A 20797-nucleotide genomic window follows, 5' to 3' on the forward strand; every position below is an offset into this window, starting at 1 on the left:
ATAGTAACTATACAAGCCCTTTGAAGTCCATCACCCTTTTGATTCATCACTTGTGTAGTTGTATATGCTACTGCTTCTGCCTGTGGCACTCTTCAGCATTCTTCTCCATTTTCTTCCTTCTGTCATCCTTCAAGAATGAACATGATTATCTCATCTAAGAGACCAAAGAATTCCATAAAGTATCTGCAAGTCACTGTAACTCAGTCATACCTGCCACTTGTGTTAAGAGTCACTTGTCTTACCTGTTAGAATCATGGGGACAGAGATTGTATCATATATTTCTGTATTTTTCAGCTTCCAATAAAGACTCAGTAAATGAGATTTTTAACAAAATTAGAAGATTTACTAGTCATTCCTTGATTCCACTTTCAATTTCTGTTTAATAGAGTTGGGACATTCTATCTGAACTGTCAAGAGCTAAAACTTTTAAACTGATAAGAACTACACTTGATCTTAGCCAAAAGGCTGAGAAGCAAATAAAAACTTTTAAATTAATAAAACAAAAGTTCGGTCTGAAGTAAAACTTATTCACCCTGGAAAGATTTTGTGTTTTATGCTTCACAATATAAATCTGCATCCTTCGAGTCTCAAAATATTTTCTGGAAATTCCTAGACTTGAATAAATAAAAATTACTTTTCAATAATTTAAGCATCTCCTGGCATCAAGACTATAAACTGAAATTGCTATGAAAAATAAAACAAAAATGGGAAAAAAGAGCATTTTAAACCTTTCTAGATTTACTACCTGTTTTGTTGTTGCGTTGATGTTTATTCATGAACCTTATGATAATTTTCATATTTTTATTTGAGACTTAGATTTGTTTCATTATTTTGTAATCCTTTCCCGTACTCCCATCCCCACCTTGCCTCTACAGGAGAGTGAATGCAAAGCATACAATCCTAGACCCTTTTGTAAAACATATACCATGGATAAGCAGCCTCTGAATACTGGCGAGCAGAAAGATATGACAGAGTTTTTTACTGACCTTATTACCAAAATTGAAGAAATGTCTCCAGAACTGGTTAGTACCAGAATATTGAAGCTTCTTTGAAATTTGTAGAGATTTGCCCAACTTTAATTACTGACATTTGTTTGTTTGTTTGTTTGTTTGTTTTTAAAGAAAAATACTGTCAAAAGTTTGTTCGGAGGTGTGATTACAAACAATGTTGTGTCTTTGGTAAGTGTTCTACATGTTCTTTACTTTTTGGAAATCTTAATGTGTATTTTAGCTTATCATAATGAATTACTAATATTTGACTCTTGATTGACCAGGATTGTGAACATGTTAGTCAGACTGCTGAAGAGTTTTATACTGTGAGGTGCCAAGTGGCTGATATGAAGAACATTTATGTGAGTAATGTATATATTTTTACAATTTTTCCTGCTATTAACTATTTGTACATAGCAGATTTGTCTTTCATTGTGAAGTTAATTTTCATATTTTCATCTATTTTCTTTATACTGTGTAACTCAGATAAGAAATATAGACCACAGAGCCAATTTTTTTTCTAATCAAAATTTAAATACTTCACATTTGAAATATTTGGTGAGATTCCTACAGCATTTTGTCATGAGTGGAAAAGAATGTTTTACTGAAATTAAGAATTAATTTTTTTTAAAGATTTTATTTATTTATTTTTTAGAGAGGGAAGGCGGGGGGGGCGGGGGGAGAGACCGAGCGCACAAGAGAGAAACACATCAATGTGTGGTTGCTGGGGGGTCATGGCCTGCAACCCAGGCATGTACCCTGACTGGGAATCGAACCTACGACACTTTGGTTCGCAGCCCGTGCTCAATCCATTGAGCTACGCCAGCCAGGGCTAAGAATTCACTTTTTAAAAATTTGTTTTCCTCTGTGTATTCTGTTCAAGTTAAAATTACTATCTTTTGTATTTTTGCACACTGTAAACAATAACATGAAACTTTAACTGTGGTTTTATACACAGGAATCTCTTGATGAAGTTACTATTAAAGATACTTTAGAAGGTGACAACATGTATACTTGTTCTCATTGTGGGAAGAAAGTACGAGCTGAAAAAAGGTATTTTTAAAAAATATAACGTTTATCATTTTGATAAATCATCAAATGGAAATAAAACACAAACTTTGTATAAATTAAAATTCTCTGATTAAGGATAAGGTTATCTGCTTGGAGCTTATTCTCATGTTAGTAGCTTTTCATTCAGTTACTGAAATATACTTTAAAGTACCCTTAAACATTTCAGATATTTTTTCCTCTTTCAGTTAATCAAATATTTACCAAGATCTGTCTAATTGCTTAGTTCTCTGCTCTGTATTTATAGAGCATGAAAGAGTCTACTCATGAACTGAAGATATCCTCCTCTCAACCTCTAAAGTGAGAGATTTTTTTCTTAAGAGCCCAGCCATAAGTTCAGGACAGAGTATTTGGGTAAAGATGTTTCAATTCTACAGGTGACTGTTGAATGACAAATAGAAATTAGATTGAAAGGGCATCTCAGGCAGTTAGTTGCTAGGAACAAAGGCAGAGCAATTGAAATGACCTTGTATGTGCAAGGGTTAGGCCAGCCTGCTGGTTCAGGTAGAGGATTTGCACGTACCAGTAATAGAAAGCAAGATTGGTAATATATAGTAACATCAAATGATTAATATCTAGATTTGGGGACTAACTGCATAATTGATTGATGGCATTAGAACATCTTCTTGGGAAAGAAGATAAGTATTCGAAAGGACTGAGACTTAAGCCAACCTGAAAATGCAGAGGAAAAGGTGACAGAATCAAAACAAGGAAAGAAAATCAAAATAGGGTTGTACCCCAGAAAAGGGAGAAGAAAGTATTCAATTGATACAATTTATAGATATGCAGAAAACTGACAGCTGAGTAAAAAGCATTGAGTTCTGTTTCAAAAAGTTACTCTGTGTTTTGTCAGGTTGTAGCAATAAAAACAGGGTTATCAGGGTGTATGGAATCCAGTGTAGATCATTCATTTTAGAAGTTTGACAATGAAGAACAGCAAAGAAGTTAGAATCTAGAAAGAACTTTGGGATCAAACAGGAGTTTTCTTTCTTTTTCTAAGATTTTATTTATTTTTAGACAGAGGGGAAGGGAGGGAGGAAGAGAGGGAGAGAAACATCAGTGTGTGCTGCCTCTCACACACACCCACTGCTAGGGACCTGACCTGCAGCCCAGGCTTATGCCCTGACTGGGAATCGAACCAGCAGTCCTTTGGTTCCTAGGCTGGCACTCAATCCACTGAGACACACCAGCCAGGGCTTTTCTTTTTCTTTTTCTAAGATTTTATTTATTCATTTCCAGAGAGATAGGAAGGGGGGGAGAAGGAGATTGAAAGAAACATCAATGTGTGGTTGCCTCTCTCATGCCCCCTACTGGAGACCTGGTCCACAACCCAGGCTTGTGCCCTGACTGGGAATTTAACCAGAGGCCCTTTGGTTCTCAGGCCAGCACTCAATCCACTGAGCCACACCAGCCAGAGCTAAGCAGTTTTCTAAATTAAATAGATCTGAGCATGTTTTAAGGCAGAGAATGAAAAGCCATTGCTTCAAATTGTTTAATTGAAGATTTTTTCCAGGTAAACATGCAGTTGAAAGGAAAAGTATTCTTTTTCTCAATTTCCAGATGTCAAGTTGGTTGCAAAAGAGAAAAGGTATAGGTGGACATAGTAAAATGCAAGTATACTTGTGCAGGTAGTTACAGGAAGAAAACAAACTCATCTGACAAGAACTAGATTAGGGTAAGAGTTAAGGACTCACACAGAATGTTGTCGGTCAAAAGTGTTTTACTGTGGAGGAATAAAATCAGTCAATAAAAGATAATTGAAACAGTGAGTCATGTTCTTTGGAGAATCTCTTTTTAGTTGGAATAAACAAACTTGTTGAGTAAATCTGTCATTCATCTCTCCCGTGCAAAAGTGTTATTCAGTCTTTTATACTTCTAGATGTCTTGTAATAACATGGCAAATGTTCATCAGAAATGGGCTGAGGGTCATATTCTGCGCTATCTTGAAACCTCTGGTTTTCTCAGTTTATTTATTCTTTCCTCACTAATTTTATCTACCACTGTAACATTGATCTTTGCTGACATTCTAATGATTCCCAAATTATCTAATTCAGAATTCTGTGCTCTTCCAACTGTCTACTTGTGTGTCTCATAGATTTAATAGGTCTATAACATAAAGTCTCATCTTTTTAGATGTTTATTTTATTCTCTGACCCAACATATGGTTCATTGCAACCACAAGTCCTTCAGTGATGCTTAGCTTTAGGATAAAGTTCTGACAAATACTCTAACATTACATACAAAACCCTTCATCATTTGACTCCTTTTGCTAGTCCCAAACAATCAGTAGTGATGACTTTTTAGACTTCTCATTCCCTTTGCTTATGACATCCTTTCCCTGCCTTCATCTTCCTAAATAACTTGAAGGGGGAAAAAAAAAACTGAGCTCTTGCTTTAAAGAAATTCTCTTTTGAATTCAGTGTGTAAGTGAAGTATTCCCTGAAATTCTAGTTTTCATGAATCCTATTTTTTATATGTATATTTTGTTTAAACTGCATTTTTGGTTTTTTAAATTTGAAGTAGCAATATGTCAGCCATAAGATTTAGGTAACCAGTTGACTTGTTGCTGCTGTTCTGATTATTGTAATACCAGGAATCACATATTGAATGATATTTGCCAGACAGTGTTCTATTAAAGTTGTAGGGAGTAGACACTTACTCTCCATTTTACAAATCAGGAATTAAGCTCAGGTTAAGTCACTTTTTTAGAGTCACGTAAATAATAAATGATGCAGAGAGACTATGCAAAATAAATACTTCAACCTTTGTTATATAAGGTAGGTAAGAAAACTCTGAACCAAAGACCCCTTTGCCTTTGAAGTAGGTGTGGCTCTTTTCTGCGGCTCTTTGAGCTTCCATAGCCCCTTTACATATCTACATCATGGCATTTACCACAGTCTGCTGTAATTTATCTAGACAAAGGAAAGCTTTTTCAGAATGAAAAATGTTTTAACAAGGGGATACACGTGTCCCCGTCTTGAAGTATTTTTGAAAGACAATTTTTAGCAAAAGTTATAAATTTTTTTTCTGTCCTTCAGGGCGTGTTTTAAGAAATTGCCTCGCATTCTGAGTTTTAATACTATGAGGTATACATTTAATATGGTCACAATGATGAAAGAGAAAGTGAACACACACTTTTCCTTTCCATTACGTTTGGATATGACACCCTACACAGAAGATTTTCTTATGGGAAAGAGTGACAGAAAAGAAGGTAATTTTCCATCTCTTTTCTCTTATTGTAAGTCTCTATAACTAGATAGTCATAAAGTTGTAATCAATATGCACCTAACAAAATTAAATTGACTGTTAGAAGAATGTTTTTAAAGACAGTATGGCATGTTCAGTCAGTTAGCAAGTAAATACGTAATTATCTACCAGGACTATGTTCTAGGCACTCTTCTAGGCATTGGAGAAAATGTAGTGGTTCCTGCCCTTGTAGAACTTAAGTCTACTGAGCAAGTCTTATATTGAACAAGAAATTACAAACATGAATGTGTTGTCAAATAGGACAGTAAATGTATTTCAGTTCCAGGGGAATTAGCGAGGGCTTTTATGAGAAGGTGACATTGAAGCAGAGCTTGAGTATGAGCTAGATTGAAAGGAATGGATAAGCTCTTTAATGGGTGGGCGTGGGGTTCATAAAATGGGCAGAAGACAGTGGCCTGATAATTTTTTTTGTAGGTCATGTTAATAATTTTGATCTTTATTCAGTGTGGAAACCACTGGAAGATTTTGAGCAGGGAACTGAAATGGGAACCAGGTGGGATCTGGAAAAGGTTAATCTGACTACAGCAATCAAAATGGATTCGAGGATGATGAAAGGGATGTGGGGAGGCCATTCTGGTAAACTACAGAGATGGTAACTTAGATGAGAAAGCATACGGTAAGGTTGGAGAAGTGGATGGAGCTACAGTTAACAGGACTTGTTGATTGAATGAATAAACAAATCCAACAAAGTTGTTGAACATCCACCTACTATGTAATTTGGTATTCTTTTAGTAATGGGAATATAGTGACAACAAAGAATGAAGGTATCTGCTTCTTTGAAGTTTACTTTTTAGTCAGTCTCCTACTAGGGTGAGGAGGAAAAGTCAATAATGACTTGGGTTTCTGGAAGAATCAGCCGGGTGAATAAGGGGGTCGTTATTTCAAGACCTCAAGAAAGAGGAAATGTGGTCAGAATGGTTGAATGCTAAAGAAAAGGAACAGTTTTATTAAGAACACAAAGGAACATAATGTATCATGTAGAAGATTTTTGGTTATCTTTATCTAGAGCAGTTTCATTTGGGTGTTGAAATAGGAAGGAAGATTGCACTGAGTTAGATAAGGCCCTTCGTTCATAAGTAGTTACCTCCAAATAGTTGTTACTTTCATAAGACCAGTGATTTTCAAACATCTGTGTATGTGCCTTAAGGATCCCAGAGTGAGGAATGGAAATGGATGAGAGAAGAAAGCAGAACAAATCCAGTGCTTGCCTTTTCCATTTTTTCTTTAGCCAGAGAAGTTCCATTTTACATAGGAAGGTTCCTGGCAACTTTTCTTTCTATAAAAAGTTCTGCTGATTTAAAATTTAAGGTTTGCAGAAACTACCATAAGATTTAGGTAAAAGAATGATGTTTCAATCTTTATACTGTATTGTTTGGCCTTCACTGAGCATTCAGTAAAAGTTTTACACTCTTTAAATGAGAGATGCAAGAGGTGTGAACAACGAGTGCAGGGTAATCTTTCAAGAGAAGAACATATTCTTTAAGGAACATGAAGTTATGGGAGGTAATTTTTAAAGTTTAATTTCAGTAAGTTTAGAAGTTGCAGAAAATGAGCCAATGGGGATGGTAAGTTTAAAAATACAGGTGAAATTAAGAAGTGGACATTATATACATGCTGCTTACTTTTTAGGATTTTTTTCAAACCCTTTATAAAATTATAGCAAGACTGCACAGGAACTGTGCTTCATGGTATTTTTTCATGATGCTTCATGGATGGAAGTAGCAGAAACTTATATTAACATAAAGGAATTTGTTAGGCCACAGGGGATGCATTTAGAGTCAGACCCTAGTACATCCAACTCCTCAGCCACTGCTTTGACACTGTCAGTCATTTTTTCCTCTCCACCTAATTACCACTTCATTTTCTAGTTTAGACTGTGCACAGAAGTCAGTCAAATCTGCTCTCACTTGCTTCTGATTTTACAGTTGTCGCTGGGTATCTCAGAGAATTGGTTCCAGGACCCCTGTAGATAAATCCACAGATAACTCAAGTCCCATATATAAATAGTGTAGAACAATGCATACTTTTGGCCTTTGACATCTGCAGATTCCTAACTGCAGAATCCTAACTGTATCCAAAATACTGTTTTCTGTCTGCCTTAGATTAAATCCACAAATGTGAACCCTATGGATATGGAGGGCCTACTGTACTTTTTCCTTTCCTTGTGATGCCAGGAATACAGATCATAAATCATACATCTTCTTTAAACTTAAACCATTCTGAAGTTTTTTTTCCTTAGTGTATTTAATATCTTTCAAGTTTAAATCTTTATGGGCAGGAAGTATATTTTTTATTTTCATTTCTGTCTACATAAAGCTTCTAATATAGAGTGCTTCCTATTAACGGATAGTTGGAAACATACTATCAGTACTGTGCCCCCATTTTCCTTAACATGAGACAAAAAGACCTAAATATGTTAATGCCCTTTTATATTTTGTGTTTGCTCCTAATAAAGGTAGTACAAAATGCTTCATTCATATTTATCTATTTTAAAAGAAACAGCCAGATTAAACAAAAGGAACACAGTTTGTATTTATATATCACATGGAGGTTGTCCATAGTTATGTACTAACACATGGTTGTTTCAATGATTCGTATAAATGTTTCTTAAAATTTTAGGCTATAGATGGTGAGTCACTAGTAAATATAGTTGTTTTGTAAAGTATTCGTACATATTTCTGTACATAAAGTATGTTATATAAAGTGATTCTAAGATGTTACTGTGCAGTTTTCAAAATTATTGCCATTATTTTATGTAAATCATTTCAGGTTTTAAGGAAGTCAGTGATCATTCAAAAGACACAGAGAGCTATGAGTATGACTTGATAGGAGTGACTGTTCACACAGGAACAGCAGATGGTGGGCACTATTATAGCTTCATCAGAGATATAGTCAATCCACATGCCTACAAAAACAATAAATGGTGAGTTTTAAATATTTCATTGGAATTTTAAAAAATCTTTTCTTTAAATAGAAGTTTATAATAGTTTTCTCTTTAGATTTTGTTTTCTGATTTTAGTTTTCTAAAAACTTGCTGTAAATTTAGAAAGGGGTTAGATGGAATTTTTAAATGAAAGTGACTTTCAAAAATCACTTATTATTCTTAAACTTTATGGATCACCAGACTCTTCTGAAAATTTGATGAATGCTTTCCTGAGAAAAATGACACACAAAATTTTACACACAACTTTATATTCATAGAAAATATTGTACCTTCAAAATCTTACCTGTGTGCACTCATTCAAAAGCTATTATTTACTGAATGCCTTCTATGGGGTGGCCACAAAATCCATATATATTCTAATAGGAAGTTCCCCTTCATCCTTCATTCTCTTTACCTTACCTTTACCCTTTGACACACACATTCTTTTTTCTCATCTTTCATCAAGTTAATGGTTAGAAGTCATTAAATCAGTTTTTACATAACTCTTTTTGGTCTTCAGATGTTGTGGTTAGGTAGAATCTTGTGTACAAACAGACTATATCTGTGCTGGGCAGTGTTCTTAGTGTTGGGGATATTGCTTTGAACATTTACATGAGTACATTGATCTACAGTTAGCATAGTTTTGTTCAGCTATTTCTTTTTAAGCCATCATGTCCATGATATCTTTAACTTTTTTGTCCTTTTGAATATTTCCATAAATACATTTTAAATCTTTTTTGATCATGATCATAAATTTTTAAATGGCATCTTTATCTTTAGAAGTTGTTTCATTCCCTAACTTTTTATCTGTTCAGTAGCTTTACATGTTCTATTTAATGCATACTTTCAATTGTTTTTTATGAATTCTTGTTAGTTCTGGGTTATAAATGGATCTCAAATTCTAGGGTGGTTATGACTATGTTATAAAATTATATTCCCAATTTCTAGTGGATTAGAGTTGTCAAAATAAGAGCTTAGTTAGAATTTACCTTATATTAATTATAGTTGATAATTATTTTTATCAGTATGTAATCTAAATACTTTTAAAATAGGCAAAATACAGAGATGTTAGTGTGCATATATATACTTTATTAACACTGTGTACTCTGTTTTAGGTATCTTTTTAATGATGCTGAGGTAAAACCTTTTGATTCTGCTCAACTTGCCTCTGAATGTTTTGGTGGAGAGATGACAGTAAGTTGTATTCAGAAATTATAAATGGTTTATGATCTTTCAAATTGCTTTGCAGTGTCATAAAATCCAATAGCAGAATCACTTTTTTTTAAAGATTTTATTCATTTTTAGACAGAAGGAAAGAGAGGGAGAAAGAAAGGGAAGAGAAACATCAATGTGTGGTTGCCTCCTGCATGCCTCCCATTGAGTCCCAGCCTGCAACCTGGACACATGCCCTGACTGGGAATCGAACTAGCAACCCTTTGGTTTGCAGGCTGGTGCTCAGTCCACTGAGCCACACTAGCCAGGGCTCACTTAACTTTTTTTTAATCATTATAATTAAATCTAAATTTTATTCGGCTGGCATTTATGGGAAGTGCAGTATGTTTAGAGTATGTGATAGTGGGAAATATTTTAACAGTTACTATTTTTGCCTTCAACTGATTAAGAAGTTTAAGACTTGAAAATTAAATAATAGTATAGGAATTGAATTACATTGCCATGAGACATTATAATTGAATAAGTTGTTTTCTTGAATGCTTTGGGATTAGAGCCGAAAGAAATTACTCTTTATAGTCTTTATATGAACACTTTTTAACAAGGAAGTTGGACTAAGCTAACTTTAAAGAATTATTCATTTAGTGCCTTTTGTAAAGCAGCAGCAACCTGGTTATTACAAGTGAGAGAGTAGAAAAAGAATAATTTGTTTGTTACATAATTAGAAGTAAAATGTAAGAAAAGACAGGTTGAATTAGTATTATAATAATTTCACTCTTCATAGGCATTTTATCCTAATACCAATTCTCCAAAAAATTTTTTAATACCCTGTTGATTCTTATAAGTCATGTTTTTAATAGTCTTTCCATTTCACAGATCAGCCCAGATAGACCAGTTTTCATTTTAATAGCCATATTTGTTTTGAAATAACTGTTCACATTTTGGACCTTAATAAAAGGCTTTTTTTTTTTTATTGCTCTTTGGTGTTCTTATGTACTATTCTGAATAGAAAAGAAGAAGTAGGAAAATTGCTACCACTTTGGAAATGGGTAGGAGAAGGAAGTAAATAATGAGTTACCAGTGAAGCCATCACTAAACTGATTGCATCTCTAGACGTTATTCCTAGGACGTTTCCTCAAAAAAAAAAACCAAATAAATAAAAGTAAACTTTGCAAAAAGCTCTTCTCTTAAAAGATAGTTTTTTAAATTACAAGTCCATTTTTTTCCCTTATCCTTCATATGTATTATGATAAAGTACCTTCAAATGTATTGTGAATCTTTTTTTTTTAGTACACTTAGTCAAAAACTTCTGTCAACGTTTTTATGAAAGTAATGCTATTTGAAAGCTATTTACAAAGTTACTATGTAGAATTCAGTAGTTTTTTTTATATGTTTTATATGTAAATATAGCTGAGTATACCCATTTTCTAAAGAAGGAAACTTATTTTTTAAAACAGACCAAGACCTACGATTCTGTTACAGATAAATTTATGGATTTCTCTTTTGAAAAGGTAACTGTTTCTTTCATATACAATTTTATACTATTTTCTTTTTTTCCATGTTGCCTACTTTTGTAGTTATATTTTGTCAAAGTGAAAATATACTTTTTTTTCTTCTTAAAGACACACAGTGCATATATGCTGTTTTACAAACGCATGGAACCAGAGGAAGAAAATGGAAAAGAATACAAATTTGATGTTTCATCAGAATTACTAGAGGTATAAATTAATCTAACTTTAGCAACAGTTTGAAAGCATGTTTAAGTATTTTTGCAAGTAATGTACTATGATATAGGAACAGGCTAGGACAACAAAGATTTATAAAAAGCAGTCATTACTGAGTGTTTGTTGTGTCAGTATTATAAACTCAGTCAGTCAAAAGTACAAAAAGTAAATCTCAAGAAGGTTATACCTGAAAAAATACTCTTCCATCTAGGCAGTTTAGTTTAGTTTTTACTATCTAATTGATGTGTTGATACTTGCACTGTGTGGTCAAGCATTAAAACTGAGTGGATTTTGTTCCTCCCAAACTTAATGTGTATTAAAAACTGGTATCTTGCCTACACATATTACTGAATAAAAAGCTAAGAATATTGTCTTCTTTAACCCCTTGAATTGGATTTACCAGAAAAATTAGATGCTTCACTACATTTTAGGTTATTAAACTCACCTATTTATATAATAATTTTAACCACCATCACAATTAAAATTGAATAGATTAAAATCACCATGATGTGTAAGACTTTATGCCCCCAAGATATTCAGATAAATGTAGACTTTGTTCTAGATGAGGACTCAATAGTCGATTTTTTTTAACTCAGTAGTATTTAATGACAGCCCATTGTGAAATAAAAACGAAATTTTAAATAAAACCTTAGTGATGTATATTGTTCATTTACATCAGTGGTTCTGAACCGCCTTATATTCTTAAAAAATTATTAACAGCTTTAGAATTTTTTAAATAGTAGTTTTGATGTGGTTATAGCAGTATTTACCATATTAGAAATTACAATAAATTTTTAAAATTTGTATTCATTTAAAAATAACAAAAGTACATAGCATGGTAATAAAAAGCTAAGGAGATTAAAGTAAGTGGAAAAATTATTAGTAACATTGAAGAAAAATTAAGAAAAGTAAAGTGGTTGATGGAATTAGGACAAGCTGATTAAACATGTGGAAAAATGTTTCTTGAACAATACCATTCAGTGAGAAAAGTGTCCCTGTTTTACATTTTTGCAAATCTCTTTAATATCTGATTTAATACAAGACAATTTGTATCTCATAAGAGGTTCTGTATTTGGTTTATTGTGGTCTCATCACTTAACCTCTGTAAAAACTTTATTGTATGCTTAGGGGAGAATGAGTAAAAAATTGTTTTGACCTTATGGATACCCTGAAAATGTCATAGGGAAACCCATAGCTCTCTGAACTATTCTTTGAAAATCACTGATTTAGGTACGTTGACAAAAGGGAATCCCAGACCTTTGCATATTGTAATAATGAAGTAATGACAAGAAAAACAAACTGAACTGTGTTAAAATATTCTTAATTATAGGCCTAAACCAACCGTTTTTCTCTATCATAGTTTCAGATTGTTAATTTAAAATGTTTACCTGCACATACATTTTACCAAAAATTTAAGTAAAAATATTACTGTTACTTAACATTAATATAGATTTTAGATATTAACTGGAATCTGGACCTTTAGATTTGTTCAGTTAAAATACAGCTAGTAGCAGACTTCCCCAGAAGGCAAATAGGAAATTATAGAACCATAAGATAAGTAAACAGACATTATAAATAGTAGTAACAATTATGGATAAAACAAGGAGAGTACACAAAAAGTGTAGTTGAATTGGGAATGCGGGGGGAGATGATCAGGAAATGTGTCCTTCAAGTTTGACTTGAAAGTTAGTGAGAAGTTAATCATGTGAAAAGTACTTCAGACAAAGAGAACATTCTGTATAGTTTCCTGAGGGAAGGATAGAGCTAATTGGCATGTTTTAGGGGCTGAAAGGTGACCTCTGTGGCTGTGGTGATAAATAAGTGCAAGAAAGAATGATCCAAGATGAAGTTGGATGGGTATATAGAAAACACTTAAGAAGTTCTTTTGTATCAATGTCATGCAGTAGTTTCACACTGAGACACACATACCTAGTTGGCTCCACATACATTTTATTGATACAATGCAAAAAGGACAATCAAAAAACAAGATGAATATTTCTGTAGAATAGAAATGGAACAAAATTAAATGCAGTAAGTCTGATGAAAATCATGGGACCACCAGGCTTTAGGTCCAAAGCAGATAATGGTGGCCAAAGCAAAGTTTCAGGTCTTGTAGCAGAAAGGAGACAGTTCCTAACTAAAGGAAGAAACTTGGAAGAGGGCTCAATTGCTGTGAAAAGGCACTTGATTGGGATAGGTGAGTGCTGTCAAACTACCCCTGTGGCTACAGCTTTATAGAAAGCTATATGCCTGGAAATGCTGGAGGACCAACAACTCTGAAGCAGGGCCATTTAATGACTGGTTGTGATTTTCTGAATACAGTGTAGAGCAGGCGTGCTGATAGATGTGATTATAAAACCTGATGAAGGACCATACAAACTAAAGACAGCAAAGCAGTGGTACAGGACTAATGTCAGAAATAATTATTTTTCATGATTTTTATAGAGTAAACAGGGAAATCACCTCACATATAGGTCTGCCACCTGCATTAAATTTTTTTATTTTGCCAGTTTTTAAACATACTTTCTCTCATAACCTATTCTTATCAATACGTAATATAACATGTTTTATTCATTTATATATTTGTTCTTCAAACACATGGGATTTCAGAGTTTTTATTTTATAAATACATTTCTTAAAGACTATAATCACTTGAGGTAGCCAGATATATAATGATAAATTGGAGCAGGATTAATATCTTATAGTACTTCCATGTTCCATATGTCTGGAAAAAAATCAACATGAATTTAAGTTTGTATATTTTTGGAGCTTTGTTTCTAAAATATTGGTAAAATGTAATGAAGCAAATGGTTTCTGGTATCTGATGTTAACATTTTTTTTCCTTCAGTGGATTTGGCATGATAACATGCAGTTTCTTCAAGACAAAAATATTTTTGAACATACATATTTTGGGTAAGTATGGTAAATTTTATAATAGATTTTTAAAAAGTTTTAGTGATTTATTGGGGTGACATTGGTTAATATAATTATATAGGATTCAGGTGTACTTTTCCATAATCTATCATCGGTATAATATATTGTGTGCTCACTACCCAAAGTCAAATCCCCTTCTGTCACCATTTATCCCCCATTTACCTTTTTTGTTATACATTTCAATTATTCTCTATAAGAATCTCAACTTGCTATTTTTAAATTCTAGGTTTATGTGGCAGTTGTGTAGTTGTATTCCCAGTACATTACCAGATCCTAAAGCTGTATCCCTAATGACCGCAAAGGTAATAAATATATAAGCCTTTGATAATTTTTTCAAAATTGACTACTTTAAAATAATTATTTTTTGCTTAATTTTATCTTTTCTTATAGTTAAGCACTTCCTTTGTTCTAGAGACATTCATTCATTCAAAAGAAAAGGTATGCATTTTATCGTGTGCATTTTTGTGACTTGATATCTTTTGGTTTTTATTGTCTTTAGCTGAGAAGTCTTTATGTCTTAACTTCTTCTTCTTCTTCTTCTTCTTCTTCTTCTTCTTCTTCTTTTTTTAGCCCACAATGCTTCAGTGGATTGAATTGTTGACCAAACAGTTTAATAATAGTCAAGCAGCTTGTGAGGTGAGTTGAATGATTCACTTTTTTATTATGTTTTCTTAACTTAGATGCCATGGCAAAATTGTTTTATCTGTCAAAGCATAGGGAGCCCAGTTTGAGTTATTCCTAAAACACTTGACAGCTGAGAGAAGATTGTAGTTTATGTATCACATCTATTATACTGCTTAAATAATTGATTTTTAAGTTATTTAAAAATCGTTTGGTTCCCCTCACCATGTATTAGAAGGAAAAAGTATAGAAAATTCAAAGACTACTAGATATTTCGTAACTACTCTTGAATATTAACAGAAATGTTTAATTAACTGGAAATTAACTGGAAATGTTTATCTCCCCTCCCACTCTGAGAAAAATATACATGTGTCCCAGTAGATCAGTTTATGTTCAATACTGTCTGTTCCCATATTGCATAATCAGAGACATCCGTAAAGATAATTACACACAGATAACGATCACTTAACCATATTACCATCTTAATATTATTTATAATTTTTGATTTGCTTACAAAACTTTTAAGAGGTGGGAGATAGCAGCATAGTATGCAATAGAGATGAAATTAGTTGACCATTTTATCTTATATAGAAGATCATCTAATTATGGTTTGTAGTGATGAAATTGGAGAATCTGTTTATTATAAATTTCAAGCACAAATGTTTAATTTTTCAAAACTTAATAATGAACATTTCAAAACATGCACAAAAATAGAGATGTATGTACCTATCGCCCAATTTCATCAAAAGGTGACATTCTTTTTTTTTTTTTTTTTTTTCATATATTTCTGCCCCCCCACCTTTTTTCAGCTAAAGTATCTTAAAGCAAACACAGATACCGTATCATACATCCATAAATGCTCAGTATGTATCTCTAATAGACAAGAACTTTAAAAATAAAAATACATATGTAACATGATTCTGTTCACGTCTAGTAAAATTAGAACCAGTTCTTTTATATCTAGTACCCATTCCATGTTCAGTTTTCTTTAATTGTTTAAAACAATCTGCTTTTCAGTGGTGTGTTTAAATGAATATTCAAACAAGGTCCACATTTTGCTTTTGTTTCTTAAATCTTCTTTTATCTATTAAGTTCCTTTTTTTTCCTCCTTGCCACTTTGTCATTATTTGTGTAGGGTTTTCCACATGGTTGGCTTTGACTGATTGCATCCTCTTGGTGGCATTTAACATGTTTCTCTATTCCCCTTCCACTTTATGATTTTTACGCTGTTTCATATATCTGGAGGGTTGATTGATTAGGTCATATTTTATTTTGTTTTGATTTTTTAATAAATTTTTTACTTCAGTTTTTAACTAAAGATTTGCTTCTGGAACTCTGTCAGGGAGTTAAAAGTTTCTACAGTTTTCATTAATTGTGCGTATGTATATATGGCAGTACAATTCAATAGAAGAGCTAAATATGTGCTTAATATGTTGAAATCAGTGAGAAATTTTTCTTAGCTTAGGTAATGAAGCATGTTTTTTGTTATCAAGAGAACATAATTTGTTTTTAAACATAAAAAATGAATCATACTCTGATCATGACAGTAGAAGCAAAAGATTCTCCAGTATGACATTTATGCGGACTAAGAGAAAAACAGTATTCGTTTTATTATAAGGACTGCATGTTGCCATCATGCAGGTTGTGCATCCAAGGTATTCTCTAATAAGGTAATCCTGATTATGACTTCAGGCATTTTAGATTTTAGACTTTCTAACAATTGAAAAATCTTTTTTGGTTAGAACTTCAAATAACTGAAACAATAATGAGAAGTAAAACCTTTATGTGATTTTTATCCCAACAAGCATTGGTTAAATGTTAAAAATCACACTGGTTTTTTACAGTGGTTTTTGGACCGAATGGCTGATGATGACTGGTGGCCAATGCAGATATTAATTAAGTGCCCTAATCAAATTGTGAGACAGGTAAGAAAAAATTTATTTGAAAAAGAAATGGCTTTAAGTTAATTCTAAAATTGCCTGAGACTATGTCTTAACCCACCTTTTATAGTAATTTGGAAAGATCAGCCTCTTACCATAAAAGTCATTTTTCTATTGTTTTCACCAGCCTTTTTTTTTTAGCAAATTAGATGTTATTTCAATCAAGTGATTTAAATCATTTACATGTCCTGGTGATAGGAAGATAGCTATAAGCCACTTTTTCTCTCAGATCCTACTGTCTGCTTTATGAGTTATACTGATTCTTTTTCAGATCCTTAGATATTCTAACCATTGGGAATGAAATGAACAGTTTATAAATCATTTCTGTGACAAGGTCTGAGCCGTCACATGAATATTTGTTTTGCTAACTGGAAAATTAGACAAGGAAAATCTTAATACTACTTTATATTCATTTATGACACAAACCTGAAATTTTATCTGAAATATGTCACATTTCAGTTATTGAGATATAGTTTTTATATTATGAAATTCACCCAGACCTTTCCAAGTATAAAATTTAGTGGTTTTTGATAGGTTTCCAATCTTGTTACAACCATTATCTATCTGATTTTATAACATTCCAAAAAGAAGCCCATACCTATTAGCAGTCACTCCCCATTTTATCCTGTCTCTTCTCACCAGCCACTGGCAACTACTAATCTATCTTTCTGTAGGTTTGCTTATTCTGATCACTTCATATAAATGGAAACATATAGTATGTGGTCTTTCGTGACTGACTTCTTTGATTTAACAATGTTTTCAAGATTTATCCATGTTGTATCATGTACCTATACTTCATTTCTTTTCATTGCCAAATAATATTCCATTAAATGGATATTCCAAATTTTGTTTATTCATTTAGCAATTGATGAACATTTGGGATGTTTCCACTTTTTGGCTATTTTGAATAATGGTGCAATGAGCATTTGTGTTCAAATACTTCTGTGGACATAGGTTTTCAATTTTATTTTGATATGTATCCAGGAGTAGAATACCTGGGTCATATTGTCACTTTTATGTTTAACAATTTTGGGAACTATCAAACTGTTTTTCATAGGTTTTATATCAGCTTATATTCCCACCAGCAATCTATGAGGGTTCCAGTCTCACTACATCTTCTTTAACACTTTTTTTACTGTCTTTTATTTTAGCCATTCTCATGAGTATGAAGTAGTATCTCATTTTGGTTCTGGTTTGTATTCCCCTAATAATTAATGATACTAAGCATTTTTTCATGTGCTTATTGGCCATTTACACATCTTATTTAGAGACTCTCCACTAGTTAAGAGAATCTTATGAAGCTTTGTTTTTTGTAGTCTCTATTCCTGAAATGTATTGTTCGTTTTTGTTTTTCCCTACTATATAACTGAATGTTGTTCTTCAGGCTAACTTTGTCTTATATGTTCAGTCTGTGTTCGAGACTCCACGAAAGCTTTAGATTGTCAAAAGATTTAATCTGTGGGCAAAATGTAAATGGATGGCAGAGAAATTTTTGAATCGTGTTAATTTTTTTAGTATCTGATGTGAGTGGCTCTTGGTTTGTTGAATCTTTTCATTTACAGATGTTTCAGCGTTTGTGTATCCATGTGATTCAAAGACTTAGACCTGTGCACGCTCATCTCTACCTACAGCCAGGAATGGAGGATGGGTAAGAACTTATCTCTTGAACATTTTATTTTTAAGCTTTTTAATGATCTGCCTAAAAAATATGTTTTTAATTTACTTATTTTTAGAGTGAGAGGAAGTGAGGGAGAAAGAGAGGGAGAAAAACATCCATCGGTTGCCTCTCTCATGCCCCGTAACTTGGGACCAAACCCGAAACCCAGGCATGTGCCCTGAGCGGGAAAGAAACAGGCAACCTTTTGCTTTGTGGGGTGATGCCCAACTGAGCCATGCCAGTCAGGGCCAAAGTATTTTTAAATATCCACAATGAAATATTTAAGTTCTTTTATTTAAAAATAATCTGTTATAAGCATGGATGGAACTGGAAAGCATTATGCTAAGCAAAATAAGCCAGGCGGTGAAAGACAAATACCATATGATCTCACCTTTAATAGGAACCTAATCAACAAAACAAACAAGCAAGCAAAATATAACCAAAAACACTGAAATTGAGAACAGGTTGCCAGTGACCAGAGGGGGGAGAGGAGGGAATTTCAGGGGAAAAGGGTGAAGGGTTTGCAGGCACAAATATAAAGGACACATGGACAATAACAGGGGTGGGTGGAAACAGGAGGGAGGTGGGGAGGGCGGGGCTGTTGTGCTGAGGTGAGGGGAAAAGGCAGAAAACTGTACTTGAACAACAATAAAAAATTAAATAAAATAAATGAAAATACTCTGTTACAATACAAACCAAGAAGGTTTGTATTAAAGTTAAAAAGTTTTCACTTTTTGTTTTATTTTGAATTAAGTGCATTTTTAAAATCCTGTACAAATGACTCCATCTTTTGTTTGAATTGATTTAGCCAGACACAATTACTAGAATTCAACTACTTCTATTGTTGTTAATTGTATTTATTATTACAAAAATGAAAGAAAGAAATTCAGGTTTTTCAAAACAGTTCTCCTGGAGTATCTATCTCCTCCAGACTTTGTGCTTTATTTAAGATACATTAAATTGTGTTTTCAGGTCAGATGATATGGATGCCTCAGTAGAAGATATTGGTGGTCGTTCATGTGTCACTCGATTTGTGAGAACTCTGTTATTAATTATGGAACATGGTGTAAAACCTCACAGTAAACATCTTACGGAATATTTTGCCTTTCTTTATGAATTTGCCAAAATGGGTGAAGAAGAGGTAAGGCTGCGTCTTGTTTGTTTCTGATATTATGTACCTATTTTCAGTATTTAAATTTGTTTTTATATTATTTTTAAATCAATATTCTTATTTTTAGAGCCAGTTTTTGCTTTCATTGCAAGCCATATCTACAATGGTACATTTTTACATGGGAACCAAAGGGCCTGAAAATGTAAGTACAATTCTGTCTTATTTTAGGGATTTAGAGGCCATGTTTATAAATTTGTATCATAGAAAGTCATTAGATATTAGAACCCTTTAAAGTCTCTTGTGGCACTGATATTAAATAATTTTAAGGCTGTAAGCCTATTGATACTTTTAATGAATATAGCAAGAGAAGAAACAATTAAGTAATAAATTTCACTGTAAGGCCCTGGAAGAAATCAAATAAATTTAGGTGAAAATGGCCACCAAATGCTTTGAGATTCTATCATTAGCAGGTTGTTTTGGTGAACATTTTTGTTGCCCATATTTTTTAAGCCCTTTGCTATTGAGTTTGTCAGAGTCTTCCAAAAATTTAAGTAGCATGTCTATTTATGTATTAAAGCATCATGTGAATTTTGTTTTCTTTGTAATGACCACATTGGATTGAATGCTCTATTTGCACTTAGAATAACACTAAGTGCTCTCTAGTGTTCCTAAGCTCCTGAAAGCCATAATATATGTCAGGGAGAATATACATGTGTTAGATAAGCTTCATTCAGGCAAGAGCTATGGTACTGTTTGCTGTGAGTTTAATCCTTTTTGCAACCCTAAGAGAGGTGTAAGTACTTTTGTTATTTCCATTTGATAGATGAAATTGAGGCATAAGAACATTACCTGTATTTTTCGGACCACAAGACGTGCCTAGGTTTTAGAGGAGGAAAATGGGAAAATTTTTTGAAGCAAAAAATGTGGCAAAATATTTGATAACATAACATAATATTTCACCAATGTAAATGTAAACGGAACTCAGCAGCAGCATTAACAACCAGTGTTCCTTCCAAATGGGGGGGTGGGGGAGCATCTTATAGTCCGAAAAATACAGTGACTTGTTTTAGATCATAGTGGGCTGGGCTTTCATCCTTGGTCAAACTCCTGGTCTAAACTATTAATCACTATAGTATAATGCTTTTCAGAATATGGACAGTTATGTAACTCTAACATATATGGCTCCTTGTTCAGACTGCTTTTCTTTTGCTTTGTTAGATCATAAAATCTTTTTTAGTCTCTTGCATTTCAAAGCTCAAATGAGTATCTCTTTTAAATACCTGCTATTTGGATGATTTGACAACAACAGATAAGGATGCCTTAATTTGTGTAATTGGTAGTTTTATTAACTAGAAAATACTGTTTTATCATACGCATAAAGTTTGATCCCGAT

The 20797-nt window shown here is 33.0% G+C and overlaps 1 protein-coding gene and 1 pseudogene across 2 annotated transcripts in view; one reads left to right on the plus strand and one right to left on the minus strand.

The window, feature by feature from the left end:
- The window catches only part of USP34 (ubiquitin specific peptidase 34), a 220397-nt gene that overhangs the window by 166032 nt on the left and 33568 nt on the right, over window positions 1-20797 (plus strand). For both annotated transcript variants that reach the window (XM_045827191.1, XM_045827192.1), the window contains exons 45-61: window positions 876-1022; window positions 1122-1178; window positions 1274-1351; window positions 1948-2042; window positions 5096-5268; window positions 8094-8247; window positions 9363-9441; window positions 10875-10928; window positions 11040-11135; window positions 13990-14054; window positions 14302-14377; window positions 14466-14513; window positions 14646-14711; window positions 16541-16621; window positions 18199-18284; window positions 19266-19434; window positions 19532-19606. In XM_045827191.1, coding sequence (XP_045683147.1) covers window positions 876-1022; window positions 1122-1178; window positions 1274-1351; window positions 1948-2042; window positions 5096-5268; window positions 8094-8247; window positions 9363-9441; window positions 10875-10928; window positions 11040-11135; window positions 13990-14054; window positions 14302-14377; window positions 14466-14513; window positions 14646-14711; window positions 16541-16621; window positions 18199-18284; window positions 19266-19434; window positions 19532-19606 — 1599 coding nt within the window. The remainder of the gene's footprint in view (window positions 1-875; window positions 1023-1121; window positions 1179-1273; window positions 1352-1947; window positions 2043-5095; window positions 5269-8093; window positions 8248-9362; window positions 9442-10874; window positions 10929-11039; window positions 11136-13989; window positions 14055-14301; window positions 14378-14465; window positions 14514-14645; window positions 14712-16540; window positions 16622-18198; window positions 18285-19265; window positions 19435-19531; window positions 19607-20797) is intronic.
- On the minus strand, window positions 337-477 carry LOC123812330 (annotated as a pseudogene).

Source organism: Phyllostomus hastatus, unplaced genomic scaffold, assembly GCF_019186645.2.
Source record: "Phyllostomus hastatus isolate PE091 unplaced genomic scaffold, TTU_PhHast_1.1 phas_scaffold_78, whole genome shotgun sequence".
Lineage (NCBI taxonomy): Eukaryota > Metazoa > Chordata > Mammalia > Chiroptera > Phyllostomidae > Phyllostomus > Phyllostomus hastatus.